Source organism: Corylus avellana, chromosome ca10 (assembly GCF_901000735.1).
Source record: "Corylus avellana chromosome ca10, CavTom2PMs-1.0".
Taxonomy (NCBI): Eukaryota; Viridiplantae; Streptophyta; class Magnoliopsida; order Fagales; family Betulaceae; genus Corylus; species Corylus avellana.
Window position 1 is genome coordinate 16,949,411 of NC_081550.1, and position 19,625 is coordinate 16,969,035.

General features: G+C 35.1%; 1 protein-coding gene across 7 annotated transcripts in view; it reads right to left on the reverse strand.

The window, feature by feature from the left end:
- The window catches only part of LOC132163263 (DNA-directed RNA polymerase III subunit 1), a 45,110-nt gene extending 27,820 nt beyond the window's left edge, over window positions 1–17,290 (reverse strand). For 2 of the 7 annotated variants that reach the window (XM_059573475.1, XM_059573482.1), the window contains exons 1-13: window positions 17,189–17,290; window positions 16,714–17,019; window positions 16,453–16,582; window positions 15,627–15,776; window positions 13,205–13,382; window positions 12,654–12,838; window positions 12,383–12,492; window positions 12,130–12,229; window positions 10,868–11,080; window positions 10,628–10,776; window positions 10,406–10,547; window positions 10,176–10,316; window positions 7,859–8,047 (exon numbers count right to left, since the gene is read on the reverse strand). In XM_059573475.1, coding sequence (XP_059429458.1) covers window positions 7,859–8,047; window positions 10,176–10,316; window positions 10,406–10,547; window positions 10,628–10,776; window positions 10,868–11,080; window positions 12,130–12,229; window positions 12,383–12,492; window positions 12,654–12,838; window positions 13,205–13,382; window positions 15,627–15,776; window positions 16,453–16,582; window positions 16,714–16,787 — 1,761 coding nt within the window. In that variant the 5' untranslated portion in view covers window positions 16,788–17,019; window positions 17,189–17,290. Of the gene's footprint in view, window positions 1–7,858; window positions 8,048–10,175; window positions 10,317–10,405; window positions 10,548–10,627; window positions 10,777–10,867; window positions 11,081–12,129; window positions 12,230–12,382; window positions 12,493–12,653; window positions 12,839–13,204; window positions 13,383–15,626; window positions 15,777–16,452; window positions 16,583–16,713; window positions 17,020–17,180 lie in introns of all 7 variants that reach the window. The other 5 variants (XM_059573481.1, XM_059573480.1, XM_059573478.1 and 2 more) reach the window with 5 other exon arrangements.
- Between the last annotated feature and the right edge of the window lie 2,335 nt (window positions 17,291–19,625).

A 19,625-nucleotide genomic window follows, 5' to 3' on the forward strand; every position in this document is an offset into this window, starting at 1 on the left:
ATTGTCGCACGTGTTGGCTTGGATGTTCTCCCGCCACACGTGAGGGGGCGTGTTGGAAGTCCCACATTGCCTGGGTATTAAGGAGATTGTCCATTTATAAGGTGAGGGGAAACCTCAACTCTTGAGCTAGCTTTTGAGTTGAGTTAGGCCCAAGACCCATTTCTAACATCTATAATAGGAATTTTTCTTCCTACAAGGCCAAATTTTATTGACAATAGAAAATTCTAGAAGCGGCATCTAAGGGGTATTTTTATGGTCTTACAATTTAATATTTTCTTTTATTGTTCTAAATCCATACGAGCCAAGGGGTACCAGACCAGCAATTACAAACCAACAAAAACAAGAAATGTAAAACATTGACAGCAGGAAAGGGTACAGAGATTTATAATATTTTGCAAATTTGCTATCCACGTTTGAAAACACAAAGAAATGAACAACATCAACAAAGGCACAAAATTTAACGATCCCAACGTTCAGTTAGGATGGAATACAAAATTTTAGTATTTGCGAAGATTTTTGTTGAAGAGAACAAATTTCTAATTCACATTAATTCTCAAATCTATAATAGGAATTTTTCTTCCTACAAGCCCAAATTTTTTTGACAATGGAAAATTCTAGAAGCAGCATCTAAGGGATATTTTTATGGTCTTATAATTTAATATTTTCTTTTATTGTTCAAAATCTATGAGGAGACAAAATCCGTTTTTAAATAAAATTTCATTCTAGCACTCACACCTAATGGAAGAGATTGTCTCTAATTATTATTATTATTATTTTTCAAAACTCCACCTTCTTTTTTTTTTATAAGTAATAATGATATAAAAAGCGCAAAGAGACGCAACCCACATACACGGGAAGTATAAACAGAGAGCGCCTAAAAGGGAGAGAAATGAAAAAGAAAATCAAAGAAACTAATCACTAAAGGAGCTAGCTAAGCAGCCGTCCAAGAGTAAAAAGTAAAGAAGAAAAAATGAGTCAATTCTTCTATGGTCCTAGTGGAATTTTCAAAACATCTAGCATTTCTTTCATTCCAAATACACCACATAAGACACAGAGGGATCATCTTCCATACAACCGCGCTTTGAGATCGTCCTACCGACCACCAGCTATCGAAAAAGTCCCTCACCCTGCAAGGCATGACCCAAAGCAACCCAAACCGCTTAAAAATCGTGTGCCCAAGAGCACTTGCGAGCTCACAATGGAGAAGAAGATGATCGACCGACTCTTCGGTCTTCTTGCACATACAACACCACTTCACTACCACTATGTTCCTCTTACACAGAGTATTATGAGTCAAAATTTTGCCTAGGGTCGCAGTCCACCCGAAAAATGCCACTTGCTGAGGCGCCTTAGTACGCCAGATGCTCTTCCAAGGAAACTCCTCTTGATTAGGATTGGACAAGGCCTTGTAGAGCGACTTAACCTCAAACTTGCCCTTCTTGCTCCACCTCACTAGCTCTAAACCCTAGAAGTATAGAGGGGAGAATACGACAAAACCCTAGCCTCCCACACATGACCAAACCATAACACACTCTCTCTCTCTACCTTTATTCTTTCTATCATCCAGATAAATAGGAATAAGACAAAACCCTAGCCCCGCTTTTTTTCATTAGCCATACCCTACCCAAAGCCCCACACCTCTCTCTCTCTCTCTCTCTCTCTCTCTCGCAATATTTCGGGTCTTCTTGTCTCTTCCATCATCGTGTGCTTGCAAGGAGACTAGGGAATAATTTTATTCTTTTGCAACACCACGTGCAAGGTATACAACTCCCCCTAGGTCTTGATTCATGTTCTCTTTATATGTTCTTAATATAGATTAGGTTCAACTAATAAAGTATTACATCAATCCTGTTCACAAATCCATGCACACTCCATGAAATCCAATGGTCATGCATGCAATGCATAGAATTATCAAACTATTTCTTTCAAGAGTATATTTGTTTTCTTTTAAAGCAACCACGTTACCTTTTCCATGGACATTATCAATATATACATATATTACTTTAAAAATCAAAATACAAATTTCATATAGAACAAAACACACTCATATATGGTTTAACAACATTCCTAATAACAAGAAATTTAAAACACCTAAAATCATTATAGAGATAGAAATCACTCAAATCAGGAAAGCTGAAATAAGTTAGGACCAACTTTTATTTTTTTATTTTTTTATTTTTTTTTGATAAGTAAAAAATAAAAAATAAAAAATCCTAACTTTTAATTAGGATTTATATTTTAGCCAAAGGCTGACATAGTTAGTTTTATCGATTCAGGTGTGCGATAGTACCGATTAATCTCTCTAGCAGCAATATCAAGGTAAGGGGAAATCCTAACTCCTTCAAAGTATAATTTCATTTGCATGATTTAATATAAAAGCTCTTTATTGTTTTATGTAAAATGCTTATGTTATGATATTCTTGTGTTTACATCAAATGATTGGGTATGTGAAATGCTTTTATAAAAAAGTTTTCAATTCTTAAAATTACCTTGTCGCTCAAATTGGTATGGATACAACATTTGACCTTCATGGAATTATTAAGTGAAAGATGATACCTTTTAAGGAAATGCTATTTTTGGAAAGTTTCGAGAAGTTCTATTTAAGGTAAGGCTTTTGATTCATGAAAAATTTTAAATAAGGAAAGCTATAAAGTGATGTGAAAACCCTCTCACATGTAGTCCTAAAAAGTTCATGAGAAGTAAAGGAATGAAAATGAATTTGTTTTGACGAGGGTACACGTGTGGAAGAGGTAATTTCGGCCCCACACATGTTTAAAGATGTATGAGCTCAGTAGCGTTGCTCGAGATGGAAGCGCAACAACTAAAGGACATTTGAGAAGGCAGTAATCCATTGCTATGTCACGCTAAGTGCACCTTGGTTAATTAGTGGACAGGCAGGTTTGTTGCCACAATTGCTGCCATGGTAACAAGGACCATGCAACCCTAGTACACAGGGCGTAACGGTGATAAATATGTTTTCAAAAGAATTTAAAGAAAAAAAAAGGTTTAAAGATATTGTTGTATTAAAGAAAATGAAGTTAACTCAACGGCTTTATGGTTCAAGATCTCCTTACTAAGCATTTCTCGCTCACCCTTGTTTTAGTTTTCAAGTTAGGAGGCCAAAATGGGAGTTAGGATAATCGTCAAGTCATCTTATGAAATCCACTTTACTAAGTGCACAAGCACATAACTTATATTTTCTCTAGATTTTATTTATGTTGTCAGGAATAAATTGTGTTAAGACAATTGTTTCCACAATTATTTAAGTTTTGGAATAACATTATGTTCTTTACTAGCATTTAAAATTAGCATGTTAATAAATTACACTGACGTAGCGAAAGACTAAGGTAACTAATCAAAGAGCAGCTTCTTTGATTCTGCAAGAAGAAGCGTCTTTATCTTCTACCCAAAAAGATAAAGATAAGCCCGCAGGCTAAAAGAAAGATAAAACTCCACAGAGTATTTGAGAGAGAATTCTCTGATTTGATAATAATTCAATGAGTTGAGTTTTACATAAGAAGCAAGCCTATTTATAGAAGATAAATATTTGTAAAGAAATAATCCTAATAGAGAAAGTAAATCTAATCTTAGTAGAAAAGTAAACATAATCCTAATAACAATAGTAAACCTAACCCTATAAGGAAAGCAAATAAAGTCCTAATAAAATAAATAAAATCCTAATATAAAATTGACAATCAGCGGGAATCGTGGCAATCTTTCCTTTTGTACTTCCTTTGTTTGAGAACGGATAAAATTCTGATCAAGCGGCGCTACTCCAATATTATTTTTTTCTTTATTTTCGTTTTTACTGAAAATAAAGATAAATATCGTCCTACATCAGACACCCCCATTTGAAAAAAACTCGTCCTCGAGTTTTCTTCGGGACATAGCACGAACGGCTCCTCTAAAGAAAGGTACTTGGAGAAATCTACATAGATAGGATCAAGACACGATCTTTCCTTTTCGTCTTCTTCCACAAAAATTTCTCCAACGATGTCTTCTTTGATGTCATCTTCAACTCTACAGTTTTCTTCAAAGGAATCACCAATTTTCGTGGTGATCGTGATGAGTTGTACCTGTGACGGAGGATGTGGTGGTTGTTCTTCCACTGGTGTAGTCGTGGAACAAATATTTGTTGCTCCACAAATTGTTTCTCTAACGGCAACTCCAAATTAACAGCATCAACATCATTTTCACCATAATTAATATTCTCTTCATAGACGGAGCGCCTATTTGGAGATTTATGAATATGGTTATGGACATGTTGAATGTGGCTTACGTCATCATCAAGGAATCCGTCAACACAAGGATACTGAACGGGTTTCCTTCAGATCCCATAGTCATCCTAGGTATTCCTGTGCTTCCAAAGGGCACGCATTTGCATGCGTTCAAACGTCTCCCACAACCGGCGCATCTCCTATTGCACTGTCTATCGAAACTCCTAAAATTCAGCTCTTGAAACAACATCTCTTTCACGAACGTCGTCGTTATAGAAGTTGTTGTAGTATAAGTTGGCCATCGAATCCAGATAACGCCTGGCTCGGATACCCCATGAATTTGGCTCTCTAAAGAGTCCCTCCCCTACAAGCGGCGTTGTTGGAGAAGTTTGTCACCGTTGCGCTGATTGGCCATGATCAGGATAAAGCCTGCTCTGATACCAACTGACAAAGCGGAAGACTAAGGTAACTAATCAAAGAGCAGCGTCTTTGATTTTGTAAGGAGAAGTGTCTTCGTCTTTTACCCAAAAAGATAAAAACAAGCCCGCAGGCTAAAAGAAATATAAAATTCCGCAGAGTATTTGAGAGAAAATTCTTTGATTTGATAATAATTCAATAAGTTGAGTTTTACATAATAAGCAAGCCTATTTATAGAAGATAAATACTTGTAAAGAAAGTAAACCTACTTCTAGTAGAGAAAGTAAATCTAATCCTAGTAGAGAAAGTAAATCTAATCCTAGTAGAAAAGTAAACATAATCCTAGTAACAATAGTAAACCTAACCCTATAAGGAAAGGAAATAAAGTCATAATAAAATAAAATCCTAATATAAAATTGACAATCAGCGGATATCGTGGCAATCTTTCCTTTTGTACTTTCATTGTTTGAGAACGGATAAAATTCTGATCAAGCGGCGCTGCTCCAATATTATTTTTGATATTTTCTTTACTTTCGTTTTTACTGAAAATAAAGGTAAATATCGTCCTACATCATGCCCTAGCAAACCTTATGATTCTTTACGCCTTTTGAGTAAATAAATTCGCAAACCTAACCCTAGCGGGCTGCAGGTGCTGCATAGAATATATAGAAGGATGACCAAACAATAACCTATGCACCTCATGTTCCTCACATCATTAAAAATGGCTCATTCTATCAAGCCTAACACCCTTAGTATTCATTAAATATTGATTTTTTGTTACTGTGGTTGATGTAGGACGCATGTGTCCCCACCCCAAGAATAAATAGTTTACTTTAGTTTATTTTTATTTTATAATCCTTTCCCTACTAGGAGTTTACTCTACTAGGAGTTTATTTACTTTTCATATTAGAATTATGTTTACTTTCCCTACTAGGATTATGTTTACTTTCCTATTAAGATTAGATTTACTTTCTCTACTAGAAATAAGTTTACTTTTTTTTGTAAAGATTTCTCTTCTATAAATAGGCTAGCTTATTATGTAAAACTCAATTCATGGAATCATTAAAAAATCAAAGAATTTTCTCTCAAATACTCTGCGAAATTTTATCTTTCTTTTAGCCTACGGGCTCATTTTTATCTTTTTGGGTAGAAGAAGAAGACGCTTCTCCTTGCAGAATTAAAGACGCTGCTCTTTGATTAGTTACTTTAGTCTTTTGCTACATCAGTGGTCAATCCCAAGATTGAAGGATGTTAAAGTATTGATTAAAAGATTAAATTTACTTCTTCCTATCAGCTTAAGCTTTTAGGATAAGTGGTAATTTCACATGGTATCAAAGCCAGAGGTCATGAGTTCGAACCTTAACTCCATCAATTCAGCCCACGCTTCAATTAAATATTCCACATGTTTGGCCTTACCTAATAAAATGGAGTTTAAACACACACGAGGAGGAGTATTAAGGTATTGATTAAATAATTAAATTTACTTTTTCCTATTAGCTTAAGCTTTTGGTATAAGTGGTAATTTAACAAAGGATAATATTTGAGATTTTCAACTTCTAGCCATCCTTTTACTCGATTTATAACCTCAATTTGTTTTGATGACAATCAAGACCTAGATCTTTTTACAAATACAAAAAGCTCTTCACACATTTGTCTACGCTAGAGCATATTCAGTTCATTATATAGTAGAAAGCACAACCTATTAATGATCACATTGAACAATTTTCTTCATCATCTGGTTAATTTACAATTTGGTATAATTACTTCCACTAGTCTCTAATTACTCATTGACTGGTCTAATGAGAGCTTGGCAATGAGGAAAGTTTGGGCAATTTAATACAACATTCAAAATATATATATTAAGAATTCATATTTTGGCCATTTTAAGAGAAGAAATTACAAGTAAAACTAAATTAAATTATATCGGTGATAAGAAAAGTATATCCAACCATGAAGCAACATAGAAAATCCAGCACTTGAACAATAATTTTTTTTTTTTTTTATCAGTATATATATATTTTTTGACATGTTCACACAAGGGAAGGGGGAGATGCGAACTAGTGACCTCCGCTTCATGAGGCGTGATTCATAGTCGATTGAACTACCCATTAGGGACTTGAACAATAATTTATTAGACAAGTCAACAGCTTAAACACAAAGTAAAGTATTCCTTGACAAACTACTCCACAAGCAACTTAGTCACTATCATGACACTTATCCAAAACAGGTTATCCTTTTCGAGAAGTAAAATCAACTTAAACTGACATAATTGAAACATTCAATTGGCTTCAAAATACTATCGCTAACCAAATTATAGAAACTTCATGGAGGAACTACTATGACATGATTCAGCCAATGCTACGTCACATAGTTTCCACACATCACATAGTTTCCACACATGAAGTGCAATGCGTATGTTTTCATCTTAAGAGTTCTCTTGTATACTCCCTGTGAAGTAGGGTTGCGCCCTCTGTGCCTTATTTATGATATGAACTTACTTATAAAAAAAAACAACTAGATGGAAGAAGAAGACGGAACATCCAAAAACTAAAGATGTAAATAATAACAACCACCTTTAGATTGGACATGAGATTGAAACTATGACACTCCAAAAAGTTAGCCCCACACCGAATGAGTGGATTATAAATATACTGAAGGGTGCTAAGTCCTACAATGGTTATTTACTAGGTGACACTAAAATTTATAAACGATTTTAAGGAGCACCAATTACAACTTGACTAGTCTTTTTAGAGTGATAGCATAAATGTAGTAAGCGCTTCTCGTAGGTCGTTACAAATGGTATCAGAGCAACCAAGTAATACCATGTGGCACTGCAACACTGCATGGTGTGAGCCCTACCTATGTCAAGGTTTTGAGTAGGAGAGATTGTGACCCTTCATAAAGTTAGTATCACAATGGGAAGATGAAATGTCCACGTTAAGTGGATGGATTATAAAGGTGTCGATAGGTGCTAAGTTCTATATTGGTTTTTTACTAGGTGAGACTAGGCTTTATAAGCAATTTTAGGGAACTCCAATTACAACTTCACTAATCCTTTTGGAGTGATGGCACAAATGTTGCTAAAGTCTTCCCTGGTTGTTATAGCAACAAACACAAAAAGAGTGATGCAAATGAGGAAACCACGAAGGATATGGACTTTGTAATATTTGTATGAAATTATATATGCATGTATCTTTGAATTACAACATAAATATAATACACACCTTAAGTATTGCAGGAGTTGGCAAATCAACAAAATCCATGCCATCCACCATATAAGAACACATGAGAGAAAAACTTGCACGGTCATAAAATGTATCCTTCCTTGTGATGAGAAAAGAAGATGTTAGAAAATCTTGAGTCGAAGCAACCAAAATCTCTCCATTTTTCGGCGTGCATAGATTGTTTTGCACCTGAGAATCACATGCAAAGTATTAGAAAAGAAAAATATGCAACTATGAATAGAAGCATAAACAACTTAGATGTGAGAAAACATCATTTTCCATAAAATACATCCTTTTCCTACCCACCGGGAACCAATGACAGGAGGGGCCTAGACAAGAAGATTGCAAATGCTCCCTCAAGTCAGTGCAACCATAACCTGACCTAGCTTCACTGAAGGCACTATTAAACAGCTAACCAGTGAAGTGGAAATAATTCAAAGCACTTCCCATTGTAGGATTCAACCCCAAGACCTACCACTCGCCAAACCACTTGGGAATAAGCCAAGTGCCACTAGACCCTTCAATGGTGACCAATGTAGTTATTAGATAGATTACGATGTTTAATTAAAGTTATAAGTTGAACAAATATGTAATTTTGTGATTTAAAAAAAAAATCAAATAGGGAAAGGATTACAAGTGATCAAAATACCGAAAAGGGATGGGCTCCCCTACAACAGACCTAAAAAATGGAAATTAACAAAGCAAGTAAACAAACCAAAGTAGGAAATGGGCCAAACAAATTACCGGTCCTCTCCAAGGGACTGCACAAGGCGGTTGCTAAAGTAAAAGGAGTACAAGAAGAGTCACAAACCTCAATAGGTTCACTAACCCTAATTACAGGTGAAAGAACCTCAAGAGGTCCAAGCCCATCTATAATTATGTGACAATGAACGTATATAATATGTTTATGCTTTAGTGCTCTAGTGATACTATGAATGATGTCTTTAGTTTACAAAAAAGAAAATTTTATAGCCATTTCCACTGCAAATTTAATATCCAGGTGCATTAGTAATGCCTCAAGATAATTATAGAAGGGATGACTTCACTTACATCTTGATGTTTAGGCACTTTTGTAATCGTACCCTTAAGTTTAAAAAGTGTCAATATCAGGTGCCATGTTTTAGAACTTTGCAATGTCACACGTCTGTTAGGATTTTCTATTAAATCCTAACTAAAGATGGCAAAATTCCCAAAATACTCGCATTTGAAAATTAAAGTAAAAATAAAAACAAAAAATTTGAACACAAGCCATGGGTGGCCCACGGGTGGCCCACGGCTAAGGCTAGCCATAGACCCTTGTCTTTCTTTTTTGTTTTTCCTTTTTTAAAATTTTTAATATTTTTATTAGTTTTACTGGGGTATAAGGGATATTCACTTGTCTACCATTTAATTTAACCATAACTCCTAATAGTATGAGTGACATTGCAAACTTTTAAAACATAACAACTCGACATTACAACTATTTAAACTTTAAGGGTACAATTACAAAAGTGCCTAAACATCAGGGGGGGTAAGTGAAGTTTCCCCATTATAAAATGAATAAATTATCGGGGGGTGTAACATGATGACTTCAATATTTGATCGTAGATCATCACCCAACTTTCTATGTATTGTCACTCATACCTACCTTTAGGTTCCATAAAGGTTGCAGAGACCAATAAAAGCACTTGACATAAAGAAGAACATAAATAAATATCACATAGAAGTATAACGACAAATGGAAACCTAAGATATCAGTGCTAGTATATCAGATGGTAGTAGAATACTTAAGATTCTTGTGTTAACATAACAGAAGTAGAGACCAATATAGGTACAACAACCTCCTGCATCTAGCAATGTCTTTTAGCTCAACCTAAGTAGTTTAATTTGTCCTGGTATTTTCAACAACTTAGATACTACATTCAAAATCCTCCATATATATTTTAGTATATAGTAGTAATACATGATTAGATACTTAATTAGTTTCAGAGCACCTGTATTATATGCAGAATCCCTAATTCAAATTGAATTTTCCAGTTGCTCAGTTGCTATTACATAGGTATTTTAAGTTATCGCCATGATCTTCCTCGTTGATTTTGTAAATCATGGCTTCGACATGTCATTATTACCCATTACATTCCCTTTCAGAAGTGACAAAGGATTATTTAAGACTAGGCATGCATAATCTTCACTTTACCATTCTATATATAATTTGCATATAAATGGAAGATCAATTTTACAATCGTAGCTGACATCAAACATATCACAAAACTTGGATCCAGAACATGACAGATAACCACTACGAATAAACCTAAATGATAGTAAAATCAATACTTACCCCCATCAACAAAACAGCTTCTGTTCGAGCCTCCTCCGTTTGTGGGACATGCAAGTTCATCTCATCGCCATCAAAATCAGCATTATATGGATTGCACACAGATTCATTGAATCTCAATGTTCTCCAAGGCATAACTCTTGCCTGCATGGACAATATGAGAAAGCTTAATCAGATAAAATACAAAAAGTTTATGTAATAAAAAGTGACAAACCTGTATTAATAGTAATCACCCTATGACACATGATAGACATCCGATGCAAGCTTGGCTGCCTGTTAAAAAGAACAATGTCCCCGTCTTCCAAATGGCGATGGACTATGTCACCATATTTCAGTGCATCAGCAAGTTTCCTTTTAACAGCAGTAAAAGGTTTCCTGCAGCACCCAATAGTAAATCCCACATCATTACTATTACTATTTGCTCTTGAGATAACAGTGACAATAATAACCCTTACCTTGAAGAGCCATCAGCATATGTGAGCATAATCGCGCCGGGGTATTTATTGGGGCCATTACTGACACACTGTCTCAACTTCTCTATATTGTGGTGGGAAACACGTTCAGGATAGCTTAAGATTAGAGCCATTTGGATGGGAATTGCAACCTAAACCCAATAAATAAAATTAGAGAAACAAATCAACAGCAGGCACAATAACAACAGAAAAATTGTTCAAGCTTTTAGTACAATGCTTGACCTCGGTAATTTTCAGATTAGGGTCAGGTGATATAACAGTCCTGCCAGTATATTCAACACGCTTCCCAGACAAGTTCCCACGAAAGCGTCCCTGCTTCCCTTTGAGGCGCTGAACAAAACCAGCTAATGGCTTCGCAACTTGCATCAGAGTTTGAACACGAACATCACTATTTATATACTGTGCGACCTCAACTTGAAGCATATCCCAATCAACCTAAAGCAAAATTCTCAGAATAAGCATAGTAATCACACTCTGGGACCAGAAGTAATATTTTCTGTCCCATTATTATTATTATTATTTATTTTTTGCATCTAGAAAGATAAAATTAAAACACATATCCAAGCATAATATAAAAATATGTGAAAACCAGCCTTCTGAGTAACTCACACAGTAACTCATGCAGATATTGTTTTATTAAAAAACTACAGAAACATTGAGAAAACAAGCAATAAAATGGGCAATAAATTTTAAAAGAGACTAAATTCAATCAAAGGAAAAACAGATAGAGACAAAGAGAAAGAGAGACGACCTTGCAACACAGAGAAACGTAAAAGTTTCAGAAATGTAATAAGGAATGAATGAACAAATCACTTAGGAACAGTAGATTAAACATCTACAAAATTACTTCTAAACTAGGGAGAGAAGGTGTAGTTACACTAAACCTCATGGAAACTTATAAAGTAATGTTGCAATCGTTTTCAACCACAATTTATATGTATGTCATAAAACATTTCAGATCATATTCCAGATAATGTTTAAAAAAAAAAAGTTAGAGGAGTGCTTGCCGCTTGCCCCTATCTCTAAAGGCTGATCTGTGCCTTAATCTCCAGCATGAATCTTAGATTCCTCCTCACAAGCACGGACATGCCATGCCCTGAATCAAATAGATCAGTCCATTCTAAAGTCAATCCAACTAAACTGCCACGATATAGTAGAAAAGGCACGTGAATTGTATGACCCACAAGAACCCATGCACCAAACATTTAGGCTCATATTATCAACAATAAAAATAAAGGATGTGACTTGAAGGAAAAATTAAAAAATAATAATAATAACACAAATAACATCACACTCATTCCTGAGGAGTAATCTGTACATATGAAGTTAATTGACAAACACAAAAGGCAATGGAAAAACAACACTACTTGAGAATAAAAAATTAAATAATCAACATCATCTACATCACTTGTAACAGTCATTGATTACAGTATTCAATGTCAGACAAACTTGCGCAAGAAAGGGTTCAAAATCCTCCATCCTACCAGACACTTCGGTGCAGATTTTGCTTCTAATAACTCCTGGCGAAGGGTAGAATTTGCCTGAATAATTTTCTTTAACCTCTCAGTAATGTCGTTTTCATTGCTGCAACAAGGAAAAATGAAACCCATAAGGATAATGTTCAGCTATAACATCATCATAGCACTCACCACAAAAGGAAAAGCTAGCTAATAATAAATCTGAAAAATAATTAGAAAAATAAATACAGTTGAACTTATTAAACTTATGCTGAATGACCTTTGAGATCCATCCATAATAACAGAAGGACGAATCGATATAGGAGGCACAGCAATATTTGTCATGATGAGTTTCTCTGGTCTATCAGAAAGATAAAGCAACTCACAATCCTGCAATAAAATGAAATGAAGAGATTTTATTTATAAAAAGTGAAGCAAGGAAAATTCTAACATGCTTAATTTTAACAATGGCAGGCACCCACTGTATCCTAAACAACAAATAAGAAAATCATGCAGAACTTAATAACGTCCAAATCACAATGGAAGTATACCTCATCCAGCATCCTTTTGAAAAGAACAAGAACTTGGAAAGGGTTAAGAATATTTGTCATACTGAAGGGCGCCCTAGACTCTTTTGTGTGAGAAATCGCTGATCTAAATTCTTCCATACTCGCATCATTAGATTGTTTACGCTCATGAAGTATGCCCAGCGTATGTACAGCTCTCTTAACCGAAACTGTTATACATCACATAACATGGTAATCACCACAACATAGCACATTAAAGCTTTCAACAGTAACAGACATCAAAACAGAAACCACAGCATCATTAAATATTTTAACAAAAAGTAGCATTTTAATAACAAAGTTAAGAGTTTATGAATAGACCATAGATAACAATTAGCATAGTAACCCCAAGGGGTAGCTCATCGGTTAGAGACCACTCCTCATGAAGCGGAGGTCACTAGTTTGAATCTCCCCTCTCCCTTCCTTTGGGGCCAATTACTTGTCAAAGAAAAAACACTTAGCATAGCAGAAAACAATCTAATCTTTCACCCTAGGTAATGACAACATCATAAGAAGTAGAAAGCTAGAAGCCAAACCATTTACATATCCACATCTTGAGCACTTCACCGCTTTATTGCTGCTTGTCAAGTTATTACACTTTTTAACTATCTCTTTCATCAACTCAGCCTTCTTCATAGCCTCCAGTTTAGGATTTCTCATCTTCTTCAAATACGCTATACGTAAGTCCTCCCCCAAAAGTATACGGGCACAAGACTGTAAAGAAATCTTTGGAATTAAGAACTGAGAAGACCAGTCTCATAAGCAATAGAAATCAAGAATAGCTTGTTTAAAATGCATTCAAAAATCACACGCGCACACACAACGTCCCCACCCCCCCCCAAAAAAAAAAAAGAAACTCCATCGAAAGAAAGAACCAAAAAACCATTGTACCACAACCTTATCCCCACTGCTTTCTAAAAAAGTAAGGCCCCGTTTGGTTTGCTGAATAGACCATTGGAATGGACTAGCTAATCCTAGGTATAGCTATTCCTTTGTTTGGGAATAGTCTATTCCCATGGAACTACTAATCTCATACACACAAGATTAACTAATTCTCTACAAAATGAGTGGCTTAGCTAATTCTTTCCTCTGGGATTAAATTACTCATGTAAGTTGGCACAAAAAGCCCACCCTCTCGACACCCATAGCCGTCTTCTCAAACTGCAACATCATCTCTGCAAGGTATGTCTCTCTCCAACTCTTCTATCTCTCATCTCTCGCCCCCTCTCTCTATTTCGAACAATTTTTTTTTCTTACTTCGATCTCTCTTCTCTCTATTCCGTTGTCTCTTTTCTTTTTCTCTATTTCGATCTCTCTCTTTCTGTGTTTCTCTCTTTTCTTTACAAAGAAACAATTTTTCATCCCTCTCTATCTGTTTCTCTACCAGTTTTTTTTTTTTTTTTCCTTTTTTTCTGTTTTCTGATTCCTTTTTTGTTCCCTTTTTTTTATGGCATCCTCTGATTATCACATACAAGTTTTTTTGGTGATCCGTTTTTTGATTACTACATCAAAAAAATTGATTTGTGATGTTTTGTTCCATCACAGGTCTTTCTCTGCAAGTATGTAATATCATAATTAAGCACGTTGTTCCTCACATACAGGAGCGGGAAACAAAAACAAAAGCACGCTGTTTTTTTTTATGATTAAAGGACTAGACTTTTTTTTTATATAAATAATTTTGTAGCATAATTGCAAAAGAAAAAAAAAAGCCACATACCTGACATAATTAAAAATAACTTTCTTTCTTTATTTTTGAAACATAAACAACTATATATATATAGTTGTTTATGTTTCAAAAATAAAGAAAGAAAGTCCTTAATAATATAAATTATATTTGTATTATGAGGGTATTTTAGGAAATTTGATCACAATATGATTCCATTCACTAACATATTGCATTGTACCAAACGAAGGAATACATATTCAGTGTTCTATTCCAACGTTACAACCAAACAAAGGAATATGAATAGCTATTATAATCCACACTCTTCTATTCCCAATAGTAGATATTCATTTTTCCAATGGACTAAACATTCCGCGAACCAAACAAGACCTAAGTGTTTGTTCAGCCATGGAAAGGGTTCAATTTCCGTATGTGACAATTAAATTTTCAGCATTTATAGTGTGGGACCCAAGTGCAACTTCTGATGGAGATCCACTCACATGGTTACAAAGGTGGCAACAAAAGGAGTGAAGGGCTAAAACAGTTTTAAATTTGAGTCCCTAATTCTTCTATTTCAAACTCTGTTTTTCAACACCAAGCAGCCATCAGCTCAATCAAGATTCATTATTTTCCTCACCTAACCATCCCAAATATCAGACATCAAAATCCCACCAAAAATCAATCAAGAATTCATCAAGGGTCCAAACAAAGTGCTGACTTATCACCCTGGTTTGATGCTAGGTATATCTATCCTCTTCTTTCCTTCCCTATTCCCTTTCTATATCCAGTTCACTGCAATCAGGGTACTCTAGCACCCAATTGCAGGTACTCCAACCACAAACCAAGGCCTAATTTTTGCTAACTTGTCAAAATATTGTAAGTTTGTTCTTTTTGCCACTAATTCCTAGGTAGCTTCTTTTGTATACTCCATGTGTACATAGAGGTGCCTTACGCTTTTAATGATATTTCGATTATTTATCAAAAAAAAAAAAATTACATTTTGTAAAGAGACTAAGCTTGACGTGGTTCAATTCTGATTGGGGCAGCACGATTAACAAGTATTTATGTTACTTAAACCCAATTTTCCAGTGAATACCACTGTTTAAAACCAGTCACATTTTAAGAAACTATTACAACCTCAAAATAACTAGGAAATAAAGTGTTATGGCAACCATGCATATAACATGCAACAACTTGGAAACATAACTTTTATGCAACCTTATAGTAACATGCCAAACTTACTAAAAAAAAAAAAATTGGGAACAAAAAGTGGGGGCAAAAAAAAGCATTCTGACCTTACAAATGCACTTCAACGTGTCAATAATGGTACCCATATATCCAACATTGAAAACAGGGAGGGTGAGTTTTAGGTACCCAAAGTGCCCAGGACAGTCGCTATAACTACCATTGCATGTTGCACATACACTATTCTTATTTGCAGGGCCCTGAAATAGACAAAAGGAAAACCTTGTAAACCTCTTGATGCAAGGAAAAATCAGAGGAAAAAGTAGAAGTGAAGCTACATCAAGGCACATTGAAAATAAACTATCATAATAACAAGATCATTCCACCATGTCAAATTTCATCAGACTAAACAGAAGAATGAGATTGAGAGCGAGCGATGACATTTACACCGACTTGGATCAGAGCATATGAGAAGACGAGGATATCATTCATGTGTTTTTAGTATGGGGAGGCAGCCACATTCTTCCTTTGGAGGCTAAGCATGATTTAGATGGATTGACGACAATGGAACCAAATTGCAGTACCTCTGTTAGATTAAATTTTTGCATATTATTCTTAACTATATCAATTTTAATTAGTCTGCATACTACGTACAAACCCAAAATCATCCCTCTGTAATCCCCATTGAATTCATCACCAATTGTAAAATGTGTTTCCACAACAAGAGAATTGAGTAGATTGGACTTAATTTCAGAAACTAAAAGATTAATAAATCCATGCCACTTTGAAATTTTTTTCCTTTTTATTTATTTTTATTTTGGGTAAGTTAGGTCACTGAAGATTGCTTCACCAAGAAGCTTCCTTCAAATGAGCCATAAAACTTGGGTTCCGATACAATCCACACACAAACAGAGTAGTGAGGGGGGTAGAGAATACCATGCGTGTATCCAATAAGCCGCCTTCAATAGGAATTCTTCTGTTATCATAATATTGACCTTTGTATACTTGAACCTCCGCGAGTTTGCTGATCTCGGATTCGGAGAAGGTGCTGAATTTCACGCTTTTTCTGCAGAGAAACGTACACTAAAAATCAAAACTAAAAAAATCTAATAATTCAAACAGAGCTTTCTTTGCCCTACAACATGAAACTCTCGCTCAATCAGAACGAAACTGAACGTAGCAGACTAAGATTCTCACATTTTGCGGGGGCCAAAGTCCTCGATGTACGGTTGCTTGGTGAAGGCTATGCCTTGGGTTGGCGCTCTAGCCATGTTCGGATAACAAGCCGCAAAGGGGGACAGCAGTGATCGCTTGAGGGCCGGGTGACAAAGATGGCCCTTCCTGGGGTTTTAGGCTTTTGGTAGCAATAGAATGCGCGGCAGGGTTTATGGGCGAGAGTAAAAATTATTATGAATTTAGGTCGGTCGGGTAAGGAAACTCACTCAGGGCTGGCAAACGGGTAGATCCAATTCCGACCCGTTAAAGACCCGCAATCTGATTACCCTAAACACAAATACGACTCGTTTAGTTAAACAGATTAACAAGTGTGACACAAGTATAATACGATCCAATCCGATCCGTTAAAAAAACCTAGATGAAAAATGAAAAAAATAGGGTAATATTAATAATAAATTAATAATATACCAAAGAGAATATCCCTGTACCAAATTACCAATGCCATTGGCAGAGATGAGAGAGCCGAGAGGGAGAGAGAGTGGCGCTGGGGGGGCGGAGATGCTGCCTGGTGGTGCCTGCGAAGCTGCGATAGAAGGAGACAGAGGCCGAGGGGAACTGCAAGAGGGCGCTCGGTAGGGGGGGGTGGGGGTGGGTGGGGTGGTGGGCAGGGGGCTGGCGGCTGCTGTGCTGGGGACCTGGGGTAGTGCGGCCTGCGGCGCCGTAGTGGGGAGGGACTGGGGTGGGGTGTGAAGAAAAGAAGAAAGAAGTGTCTCAGGATTCAGTAATGTTCATAATTATTTACAAAAAATATATTAACTATGATTATAAAAAAAACTATAAATTTTAATATGATTTAACGATAAAAATTAATCTTCTATGAGTTTATATTTTTAAGAATGTTTTATGTTTAAAAAAATTGTTACTTGATGATTTGATTTGAAACGATGTAAATGAGCCGAGTTTGGATGGGCTTTTCTTGTTTGAGCTTAACTCGTTAATTTTTGTGTCTGGCTTGAGCCCAACACAAGTGTAAAAATGGTGTTTTGAGCTTCAGCTCATCAGGGTTGGATCCCTGTTCGATATCGAATTCAAATATTTTGGCCGAGCTTAAGCTTGAGTCCTCAAGCTCGACACGTTTAAGTCTATTTCAGTTTAGTGTTTTACTATAAAAATTTAAACATATTAATAATATAAAAATAATATAAAAAATTGAAAAAAATTAGTTCTTTTACTCCAAAGACAAAAAAAGAAAATTGGTATATCTTATAGATCTCTAAGTTCACTTTCATACAACAGAGTGATTTGTAATTTAAGCTAACCACGTGATCTAATTTTGCATTTATATATATTTTTATACCTCACGAATGATTTGTAATTTAAGCAACTAGAGTGACTAATTTTTTATTTATCTCAAAAAACTTTTTTTTTTTTTTTTTTTTTGTATTTATCCACCCCTTGGTTTTTTTTTTTTTTTTCCTTTTTGTTTAAAAAATAGATTAGTTTGGTTTTTTTATTTTAGTTTTTAAAAGAATTAGAGTATTATAGACATATAATAAATAAATAAATAAAATTGGCCTTTTTGGCATACATTGGTAGTTTAATATATCACTTTATATTTTTTCCAAGATTATAATGTGTTTTTGTTTGACTTTTGTGTTTACCCTAGATTAACAATGCTCATACTCTCTCCCTTTTGTTGTACCTTCAGAGAAAATATATAATTTTTTTTTTTTTTATTTAGCTATCATATATAAATATGAAATTAATGTTTTGTGCTACTTGATAAGCATAGCACAAACCTCCCCAAAAATACTTTCATAAAAGTTACAACACTCGAATCTTACGTTTTGACATAAAGCCTCACAACATTCTGTTAGATGAGAACTTTTGCACAAAATTATACTTTAGAGATGAGAGAATCATATCAATGTTGAGTGCAAGTCAGACGTTTATGACATAGAAACAATAGTTTCTGAATTGGTTAGGGAAAAAAAGGAATATAGATATCAAGATTCATTCTCTTCCTTTTTTTTGTATTGGTTCCTCTTTGTCATTATCAATGTTATCCTCTTTGTCGTAACTACCAAGTTGTTCTCTTGTTCGACTGCTTCAAAACTACCATTTTCCAGTAGCCCCTTTTTGTGCCCCTGTGTCAAGTAATAACTACTAGACCATGCCATTTAATAGGCTCTCTTAACTTCTATACTTTTTTATAATATAAACCCTTTAAAATGGTCTTTTACCCCCACTAAAAAGTTTTTTTTAGCTTCCCCCCTACACCTTGATTTCTAGTTCCACCTCTGCCTCATCCCTCCTTTTGTATTTTTTTTCTTTCTTTTATTTAATAAAATCTTACTTTAGACCAAAAAAAAAAAAAAAATCTACAGCATCACATGTAAAGAGGTACTAACTGGTTTGTAATCCCAAGCATTGAAGTGAAGAAAAACTATTTCTATATTCATAAAGATTTCCTTGCCCTCTCCCCAGCTACATTTTCAATGTTGTCTCGAGACTTTATTCTCAATTATGGATGCTATGGAACATTAACAAAAAAAAAATGGTTAAATACTAAATCCCCCCTCTAAGGTTTGGTTGCTTTATTTTTCTTCTCCTAGGGTTTGATTTTTATCACAGGAAGTTCATGTGGTTTTGATAATAGACCAAATTAATCCTTCTGTCAGTTGACTTAACGGAAGTCTACATGGACCAATTAAATGTTGACACGTGACACCTACTTAATTTTTTTTTTCAAAAAAAAAAAAAAGAAAAAAAATTGGGGGTGGCCTTGGGCACCAAGAGCGACCTCCATTTTTTTTTAAAATAAAACAAAAAAATTTAAGTAGGTGCCACGTGTCGACATTTGATAGATCCACGTGGATTTCCGTTAAGTCAACTAACGGTCAACTGACAGAATTACTAATTTGGTCTATTAT